Source organism: Pygocentrus nattereri, chromosome 28 (genome assembly GCF_015220715.1).
Source record: "Pygocentrus nattereri isolate fPygNat1 chromosome 28, fPygNat1.pri, whole genome shotgun sequence".
In the NCBI taxonomy this organism is placed as follows: domain Eukaryota; kingdom Metazoa; phylum Chordata; class Actinopteri; order Characiformes; family Serrasalmidae; genus Pygocentrus; species Pygocentrus nattereri.
The window spans coordinates 5,589,854-5,600,632 of NC_051238.1; the positions used below are offsets into that span (position 1 = coordinate 5,589,854).

Genomic DNA, 10,779 nt, shown 5'->3' on the forward strand with positions numbered 1-10,779 from the left:
ATTGACTCCTGTGGAAAGATAAAAAAATAGAGGTTTCTGTAGAATGACCCGTCCGAATCATTGAATTCAGGTGTTCCAGTCACTTCCATGGCCACAGGTGTATAAAGCCGAGCTCCTAGGCCTGCAGACTGCTTCTACAGACATTAGTGAAAGAATGGGTCGCTCTCAGGAGCTCAGTGAATTCCAGCGTGGTGCTGTGATCGGACGCCACCTGTGCAGCAAGTCCAGTCGTGAAATTTCCTCACTACTAAATATTCCACAGTCAACTGTCAGTGGGATTATAACAAAGTGGAAGCAGTTGGGAACGACAGCAACTCAGCCACGAAGTGGTCGGCCACGTAAAATGACAGAGCGGGTCAGCGGATGCTGAGGGGCATAGTGTGCAGAGGTCACCGACTTTCTGCAGAGTCAATCACTACAGACCTCCAAACTTCATGTGGCCTTCAGATCAGCTCGAGAACAGCGTAGAGAGCTTCATGGAATGGGTTTCCATGGCCGAGCAGCTGCATCCAAGCCTTACATCACCAAGCACAATGCAAAGCGTGGAATGCAGTGGTGTAAAAAATGTATAGGCTCGCTTAAAGCAAAGGGACTTTAGTCTAAAGTCATTAAACATTAAGCTCAACATAGCAGGAAAAATAAATCAGAAAATATAAAATGTGCCATAAGTTTGGCCAGGCTGCATTTCATGTTATGTACAGCAAATAAGCAGTAATTGTGGCTCAAAAATCAAAGCTATTCACTTATTTTCACTGCGAAAATCAGCAAAGCGTCATTCCACCAAGGGTGCTCAAACTTTTGCATACGACTGCATCTTATATGGCGAATATGACGAGTTTAAAAAGTTAGCTGTGGTGCTGCCTGCACACCGTCTACTGTCCACTAGATGGCGGTCAAAGCAAAGAAGTCCTCTTCTGCGTGGAGGACGCGTTACACGTTTATTACTACAAATCTGTCCTGAAAGTCCTTCTGATCTTCAGTTCAAACTCAGTTTAATCTGCCAACGTCTTCTGATTTTAAAGACCAAGACCTCAGCTTCAAAGAAAGGGTCTACTGCCTGAGGTTTGATCTCGCAGGCGCGTGTATGGGACAGAAACAGAAGCTGGGCGTGTAACGTCGTAAGACTTGTGTCAGGATTGGCTTCATGTGGTCTAAAGTGAGCTGCCTCCATCTGTCTGTACGGGAGTTCAGCTCCGGTGATGGAGATCTGGAAGGAAATTGGCCTTAATGCTTCAAGATTTTAACTCGTTAGCTCCATATTTGTGGACAGTGGAAGCCGCTGGGTGGCGCTGCTCACCCGCAAAGACTCCTCAAAAGACCGGTTTCCACTTAATTTGCATTTTAGCCGTTGGAGTCCATCAGTACTGAGGAAAACTGGGAGTCTGTGAAAGAGAAGGACTGAGGATTTCTGCTCTGACCTCTGACGTGCTCGGGTGTTCTGTTCTGTTCACTCTTTAGATGGTTCTTCCAGGGTTCTTCAGCGAGAGTGATGGTCGTATCATCCAGCTTTGCTTGAAAGTTTGTGAACCCTTTAGAATTTTAATGCATAAATTTGGCCTAAACGTCATCGGGGTTCCACACGAAGTCCTAAAAGTAGAGGAAGAGAACCGAATTAAACACGTGAGACCCAAATATTGGACTTCTCGAGGAACGCGCTCCAGTATTGCAGTTCAGTGGCAGAAGTGGGTGAAGCCTTTTAACATTGGCAGATCCTTTGAAGGTGAAGCGAGGCTCAGGCGTTTGGGTCAGTGGGAAAGTCAAATCAAGTTCTAGGTCAAACTCGCAGAAACAGAAAATTCTTAAGGGTTCACAAACTTTCAAGCACCACTGTAGAACCATGGACACAGTTTGCACGCTGAACTGGTGAAAGGGTTCTTCAGACTGATGGAGAGTGTGCTGTAGGTGCTTCTATATGGCCTTTTATTATTCTATTTATTAAATAATATTTAATATTCCAAATGAATGTTTCCCGTCTGTTTACTGTTGTTGCTACACCATGGGGGTCTGAGAGTGGCGCAGCTCCAGCTCCCTGTATGCCCTGTGTGCTGTAGTACTGACTGTAGAGCTGGCTTGGCTTGAAAGGGTTCCTCTGTTCTTAGATATCAAGCGTGTAACAATGGAATGCGAATGCCTTTTGGTGCTAAAGAGAACCATCTCTGGTTCCTATCAGCTGTATATCTACCTAACACACTCTCCATCAGCCCGAAGCTCCACTTCACCATGCAAGGAACCATTTAAACATGGCAACGATTCTCTGTGTGCTGGTGGTTCTGTGTAGGACCGTTGTCTTTACTGAAGAACCCATGAAGAACCACGTGTTTTAAGAGTGGGCCTTAGATGTGCTGAGCGCTGCGCTGTGCCGACAGCTGTCAAACAGCCAGAGCCAATCAAACGAATGGAAATGACTGCGACTGTAAGTATTAGATCCGCACTCTGGTCCAGTCGCGCGCGTTATTGCTTGGTTTTGCGCTGATATTAGCGGGAAAACGCCGCGTTTCCGTTTGTTGCCCGTGCGCGTTTGTGTGCTTCCCCTTCGCTGGGAGTGTGTTTTAGAAAGACAGGGCCAGTGTTGGTGGAGTTTACTGGACCTGACCTCTGCCCGCAGTGACAGTGAAGGGGACTGAACGGACGCGCGCGCGCTGTGTACCGAGGCGATACAGACCGGCGAGCCGTGTAAATAAACGCGTGCCTGGTTCTGGGTCAGAGAAGATCAGGAGCTCTGAGTCGGGCAGTGTGTGACGAACTGGAGCAGGTTGTGTGTGTGTGTGTGTGTGTGTGTGTGTGTCTGTGTGTGTGTGTGTGTGTGTGTCTGTGTGTGTGTGTGTGTGTGTGTGTGTGTGTGTCTGTGTGTGTGTGTGTGTGTGTGTGTGTGTCTGTGTGTGTGTGTGTGTGTGTGTGTGTGTGTCTGTGTGTCTGTGTGTGTGTGTTGGGAACCTATGTCAGCTATGTGAATAACGCAGATGGAGACTGTTTTGAATTCTTGTCAAATAAAACGTAAAACCCGTGAGAGTGATTTGGCGCCGTGAGGGAGGTTTAACAGCTCAGTGGCTTATGGACCAGAATGATTACCCTGTACAGAATCTGTTAGACCAGTCACACACGTACACACACACACACATATGCGTGTGTGTGTGTGTACGTGTGTGTGCGTGTATATATATATATATATATATATATATATATATATATATATATATTATGGAATATTGAGATAGATTTTTAAAATTATCTTTATATATATATACATATATATATATATATATATATATATATATATATATATATATATATATATATATATATAATAAAAAAATCTATATTTCAGTATTACACATGTGTATATATATATATATATATATAATGTAATATATAAGTGTGTAATTTAAGAATATATAAAATAAAGACATAAAAGACATGAAAATAAAATATTTTTTACGTTTAAAAATGTAAGAAAAATAAAATGTAAACAGCATCTGTTAGACTAGTCCTGTATTGTATATATATATGTATATATATCATGATACATATATATCATGTAATATTGAGATATTGATTTAGCAAATTATCTTTATATATATATATATATATATATATATATATATATATATATATATATATATATAGAGAGAGAGAGAGAGAGAGAGAGAGAGAGAGAGAGAGAGAGAGAGAGAGAGAAATAATTAAAAAAATCAATATTTCAAATTCTCCAGAAAAAAAAATTACGTTTTATAATTTGTCTTACGTTTTTTTCTTGTATTTTGAAATGTGTATGTTTCTTTATTATGTATTTAAATTCAGAGACCATGAAACAAACAAACAAACTAAGAACCATCAAATATTTGTATTGTAAATGTAAACCCCCCCCCCCCCCCCCCCCAAAAAAAATAAATAAAACTAAAACAAAACCAAGACGCAAAATGTGAATTGTAACGCGCGAGGTGCGAGCCCGTTTCCTGGGGGTCGTTTTTAAAGCCGTTTTATATTCATGCATTTTGATGTCCGTTATGTCTTGAAAGGTTTCTTTTGAAGTTGGCGTTCTGCCTGAAATGTGCGGAGGAATCTCCTCCAACAGCGGAAAGACCCTCATTCATCACTGATGTTTACAATCAAAGAATGTCTGAAATCGTCATTCAGCCTGACCAATTAATACGATCAATAAACAAACGATCAACAAACTAATTAGCTTTGTCTTTAATATTATAGCCTTTAAAATATGACGTGCACGCGTCCGACAGGATTTACCAACAAGTGAATATTGAAGGACCAATATTGATCAAACAGATTGATTGATTTTAATGACGCTATAAACAACGTTATTAGAATGACTAGATGTCAGCTGTGACGTAAAATGGAATCGTGTAAAAATGATGTTGAATAAGTTTCCATCAAAAATGCGAAATGTTCAGAATAACGGTTTGCGGCTGAAAGCAGATCAGCGCGGCCGCGGCGTTGTTTATTTACCACCCGTTTTCGGGTTAGCCCCGCCCTCCTGAGCACGGATTGGCTAGCGAGGTTAGCCGTTACGGAGCTCTAAAGCCCCGCCCATCTACACTGGGACTGGCTAGTAGTTCATACTCACAATGCGGTGACGGGTTCTAGAACGGCGGAAGCCCGCTAGCACAACTATTAACCAATCAAAACGCAGGAGGGCGGGGCTTTGCCGGAGAACGGGTGGAAAAAAACGCCGCTCCTGATTACTGGTTACTGACGCGGTCAGTCATGTGACGTGGGGCGGTGAGGATAAATAGAGGGGATATAATCGGGGGGCAGCTGCACGCGCTGCTAACAAATCCTCAAGGTAAAATAAATAAATGATAATAAACATGAAAGCAGAGGTCGAGTCGTGGTAAAAATCCGCCCAAAAAACCAAAATAAAGAGTTTATGGTGCGCGAGGACGTCGCGTGCGAGTTTTAAAAAGTTTCTATTTACCTTTCGCTGCGACGTCGCGTCGCCCCGCTTCTGCGATGAAGTTCTGAATTCAGCTTTCAGGCTGTTGGTTTTGCACGATGAAGCCACAGAGAGAGAAAAGCAGCAGCTGCTGAAAGAAAGTCTCCGAGTGGGAGAGCGAGCGAGGTGGGGGTGGTTGGGGTAGGGGGGTGGGAGGGAGGGTAGCAAGGAGTGGGGCCCAAAAAAAAAAAAAAAAAAAAAAGCACCCTACCCTCGCGCTAGAGAGGCTGGACACCGAGCGCGAGAGCGGGCGAGGGAGAGACTGTCCGAGGATGACTCTGGGCACGGACGCGTCCGACAGCTCGGCGCCGTCCGCGGACGACGTGGAGGACATCGACGTGGTTGGAGGCGACGTGGCGACGACGCAGGACGGGAGGTACGCGCCGCGCCTCGCGCCTTTCCGAACGGATTCGGACGAGGAGGACGACGACGATGACCTGGACGACGCGTCCAGGCTCGCGGCGGCCGCCAAAGACGGCAGCGGCGACAGCGTCGTGGTCGTCGGTGACGCGGAAAGTCCGGGCGAGTCCGTTGCGGCCGCCGCCACCGACAAGGCGTCCAAGAACGCGCTCGTGAAGCCGCCGTACTCGTACATCGCGCTGATCACCATGGCCATCCTGCAGAGCCCCAAGAAGCGGCTCACGCTCAGCGAGATCTGCGAGTTCATCAGCGGCCGCTTCCCGTACTACCGCGAGAAGTTCCCCGCGTGGCAGAACTCCATCCGCCACAACCTCTCCCTCAACGACTGCTTCGTGAAGATCCCGCGCGAGCCGGGCAACCCCGGCAAGGGCAACTACTGGACGCTGGACCCGGAGTCCGCGGACATGTTCGACAACGGCAGCTTCCTGCGGCGGCGCAAGCGCTTCAAGCGCCACCAGGGCGGCGACATCCTGCGGGACACCGGAGGCTTCCTCCCGGGATTTTACCCCCCCTACGGCTACGGCTACGGCCTCCAGCTGCAAGCCCTTCACATGCCCCACCACCACCACCATCACCATCACCACCCGTACCATCCCGCCCACACTGGGGCAACGTTTCCGTTCCAAAACGCTCCGTGCGCCCTCGCCAGTCCGCCCTCCGTTTTCCCACCGCCGCCGCCGCCCCCACCGTCGTCTTCGTCGTCCCTTTTGGGGGCAGATCCTCGGAAGCCCTTCTACCCGGACACGGGGCTGGTGGTGCGAGCGCACAAGCTTGACATGAACTCCAACTCCGGCGCCAACGGGACCGGGAGCGCGCCCGGGCGCCCCTCACCCTTCACCATAGACAACATCATAGGCGCCGCGCCCGCGCCCGCGCCCGGCTACAGCCCTAACACGGCGGCGCACGTGCTGGCCGTGATCGCGCCCTCGCTCGCTCCGCCGCCTCCGCCGACGCCGTCGACGCTGCGCGCTCAGACTTTCTCCAGCAAGAACCTAAACGGCTGCCACTTCTGACTGGACTTGAACTTGAAGCAGCCGTTTTTTTCGTTTGTTTGTTTTTTTTTTATTTTAGAAAAAAAGCAAAACCCCTTTCATAAGGTAGGATTGACATTTCGTGCTTTTATTTTGGGAAACTAAAAGTCTCACTCAAGATTTGTGGGGGTAAATTTGACACGCAGTAAGGGTGGATTCAGGTCATATGGGACATTCAATAATGCAGAGAGAAGTACTGATGTTTTCATACTTTTCCCTCTTCTGTTAAATGCGTTCAGATTCCTCGGTTTAAATCGGATCCAGTAATCCGGGTTCGCGTCACTTTAACGGAATGAACACAGCTCAGTTTGCTTACATAGATTAAAAAGAATTTGCAGCCAACTGTAAGAAATGAAATGCAAATAGAATTTTTACAGCAAGCTCGACATTTCACAGCAAAGCAAAACAACACGCTTCACAGGAGAATTCCACCCATTTTTCCAAAATTTCCTCGCAGGGGAATTATTAGATGGGAACATTCATTCCGAGCGCTTTGATGTGAAACGGTTCATCGCTGAGAAGCTGGCAGACTCAGATTTTCACAGTGGTGGTGATGGGAACCAGGGGTCACCATGACTACAGCACAAAGCCATATAGCCTTTTTATTTACTGTGTAAAGCACCAGTAAGCCTACACGTGTCCTCTGAGCGTTTACGTGGAAGGCTGGTGACGGTGAAGTAGTGAAAGAGTGGAAAGCGGTTTTATTTGGGGACTATTTTGCCTTAGAACACCCTGCGTGTATCCCCACACCTTTGTAGAAAATACGCTGTAGGCCAAAAGGTCATCATGTCTCAAAGCAGTTCACCCAGCACCTTCGTGCGAGGGAGCTTTGAGAGGTGGACGTCTGGTTCCTATCACCGCCACTGTGAACGGTTCCAGCCAAGTTTCTCTAGAACTGAACTGAACTGAGGATTTTACACCAAACCGCTCTGCAAGTCTTAACGTCTTAAATATTTACCGGTGAAGAAGGTTTGGAACGGGTCAGTGGGATCCCCCGCGCGCTTTTCTACCGGAGCAAACGAAATCCTGTAAATAGGAGACTTCCGTTAGGTTTTTATCAATAACGTGAACAGATCCGTTTGCGGGGAAACCGAGTGAGAGAATTTCGAGGTTCAGCGTGACACTGAAAATTGATGTCCGTATAACATCTGGATCCACCCCAGGAATAATTCTATTTATGAACTGTAAATATGTACAATAGCAACACCATGAAGGCAGAGAGATCCTATAAAAGCAGCTTGAGGTTAAGAGGTCGAGATTTCACCCCTTTTCCCGCCCTTTTCTCCTCTGAAATCGACTCGTTTTGGGGGAGAAAATGAAAATTCGATTCATTCAGTTCGCTCGTTGTGCTCGAATCCCTGTCCGTGGGCTTCAGTCAAGGCTGTCATTTGCTATGTTAATGGTTTATAAGCATATATGTATGTATGTATGTAGGTGAGGGAATTTGTGAAAAGCACTGTTGATAATAATAATAATAATAATAATAATAATAATCACACCGAGAGCGAAAACTCAGGTCGAACTCGTTCCTTTGGAGAAGCACATGGCTGGAGAGACAGTGGGGTTGTAAATAGATCACCCAGGCTGATTTCCCACTCCCCTCCCCAACGAAGTGGTCGTGAACTTAAGCGTTATTTTCCAGATCTTATTTTATTATTATTATTATTTTCGTCCGTAGACGACTAGGTGGCGTTGGTGTAAATCGCATTACCTCTCATTCTGTTCTGGTGTTTTTTCCCCTTGTGCATACGGTCTTATTATTATTTACAATGAAAATAATCTGTGAAGAGGATGTTGTTCTACGTGTAAAGACGGATGAAGCTCGTCATGTCTATAGGTCATTCTGTTGTAATGATAAGAAAATAAATGTTTTGTGAATTTTAAAGGTGCTCTTTTTTTGGGGGGGGGGGGCTGTGCGTTCTTTACGTGAGGAGCGTGAAACAGAACGCAATAGGGCGCAATGTTAATCTGCAGGTTGGTTTTTGTTTTTCAGCCTCTGTTTTTTAAGCTCTACCTGTTTTCCTCGTGCGTGGGGCGTGGGGGTGAGGATGGGGGGGGTCTCAGGTGCACCGTGCTGAACTTAAATGATGATGTGAGACCCCATAAACAAACGCATCCTGTCGCCCCCCCTCCTCATTTCTGAATGAACTGAATTTAAACGCACCCTGAAGGGGAACTCCACCACGTTTTAAGCCTGATTCAGTCTTTGTAAGCGGAGTCGCTCCGCGTGGCTCGGTGTGAAACGGCGCATTGCAGGGAAGCGGATCCGCTCTTTGGATCGGATCTGTGGCGTTTGTTTACATCTACTGAATGATGTAGTTATGACAAATCGGCGGAATCCCCCAAACACGCTCACACGCGTTACGCCTCGAGCTGCCTTTACCTGTATTACCTGAGGCAGTAAACGAAGACAAAGAAGAACAAACAAAGCAAAACAAGCTGCGGTGACTCAAACGAGTCAAGGCTGTCATTCCCCCCACAAAGCGTTTCGGTCAACTAAGCTGGACTTTCCAGTGTGGACAGCCGGTGAGGCCTAATCGTGCTGCTCTACTTACATTCCTCTATTTTTAAATATATACTTCCCCCGAATGATTGTTTTTGCTTTCGCACCTGTAGAACTTGTTATTAAGTTTTAATAACACGAATTCCATGGATATTAATTAATCCTATATAAGACTCTTACTAACACTATTCTACATCATAAGCGTTCTAAGTCTTAAACCCTTAGTCAAAGGGTTCTATGTGGTGTCAGAAAAAAGGTTCTACGCGGAACCATTTGTTGAAAGGTTCCCTGAAGAACCACACACAACAGACGAACCATGAAAAGAAGCGTTTAAACGGTGTAGAATGTTATGAAGTATTGCCTTTAGTAAAGAACCGAGGTTTTTGCTGGGAGTATCGATCAGCGTCGCTATAACATACACCTTTGTTGAACTTCAGCAATCAATCAATCAATCAATCAAGTCCCAGACCAGATTAATGCATGACCGCTGGAGTTCAACTTCAAAGCACAGTTTGCTTATTTGTTTCGAAGTCGTGTTTGAGCGGTGTGTGAAAGCTGCTGTTACCCCCTCTGGCCAGGGCGCAACAGCAGCGCTGGGCCTGCCCGCGCTCTCGGACCTCGAGCCTCGCCGGGCTCTGATCCTGTGTGGCATCGGGAGCCACGATAATTGAGTAGTTTCTGGCAAATGACAAAGGGCGCAAATGAAAGGGAACATCGGGGTTTGTGAAAAGCCTGTAATTGAATGTGAGGCTTCTACATGGCTACCCACCGTCTCGCGGGGATCCTAATTTGTAGTAGCAGTTTTATTTTCTTTTTCTCATCTGGAATCTAATCCACGATAATGCGCCGCTTTCTTTTCTGGCTGCCCGTTTGTTGATGTTGTTGCTGAAGACTTTGTCCCTTTGGGCCTGAATGAGCTGCACAGTCAGACAGATCCCCCCCGGCGAGCGCGAGCCACACACACACACACACACACATGCGCGTATACACGCTTTCTCTGCTTCTTAAAAGACTCTCGGCTCCTCTTTCTTCTCCGGCGCGTTGTGTTTCTGAACATGTGCAAAAAGAGGCAAAACAGCAGAAGCGCGAGGCCATTCGAGGCTCGCCCGAGCGCGCGGTTGGGTGGAAGGCCTTTCTTAAACGGCTAAATTTGCTCGGCGGGGTGTTTTTGACAGCTTATTATTAGGAGTGAAAGGAGGGGGCTGCGCGCGCTCCCGCGAGCTCCTTCTCTCCCTCTCGGAGCCACTGAAGCGAACACGCGCGGGTTTGTTGGGAACCTTAATGGAGTTTGTTGGCTCACAGGCTTATAAGCTGAATTAGCATTAAAAAAAGGGAATAACTCGGGAAAATGTGCGGGCAAAACGTCCGAGAAGTTAGGATGAAATCAGAACGATTCGCGGCGGATTTGAGTTTTTTTCTCCCATTTATTTATTTATTTATTTGGAAAATATCTAGAGACAGATTGGTCATGAGTTCAACAGTTCTTTAAATCTTCTTCTTCAGATTTTTATCATTTATAGCATCCAGCTGGATGTCTGTACATCACGAGCTGTGCACTGTTATTAATATTTCTATTCTATTCTATTCTATTCTATTCTATTCTATTCTATTCTATTCTATTAACAAAGCAACATCAATACGTGCAGAAGGGAAACGAGATGAGATTATTAATATTATTATTATCAGATAATCAGATATAATAATAATAATAATAATAATAATAATTATTATTATTATTATTATTATTGTTGTTGTTGTTGTTGTTGTGACACTGTAAAAATGGCTAAAAATGACTTAATGTGGTGAAAAGCAATTTCTTTTTTGATTTTATTCAATTCAAAATAATATTGAAAATTACTGAAGGAGTCATAATCTGA

At 45.8% G+C, this 10,779-nt stretch overlaps 1 protein-coding gene across 1 annotated transcript; it reads left to right on the top strand.

Annotated features, from left to right (window-relative positions):
* Positions 1 to 5,144: 5,144 nt before the first annotated feature.
* On the top strand, positions 5,145 to 8,284 carry foxd2 (forkhead box D2). The gene has a single exon (XM_017717766.2). It carries the CDS (start codon positions 5,221 to 5,223, stop codon positions 6,379 to 6,381), a length of 1,161 nt encoding a protein of 386 aa, XP_017573255.1. The 5' UTR covers positions 5,145 to 5,220; the 3' UTR covers positions 6,382 to 8,284.
* Positions 8,285 to 10,779: the final 2,495 nt, after the last annotated feature.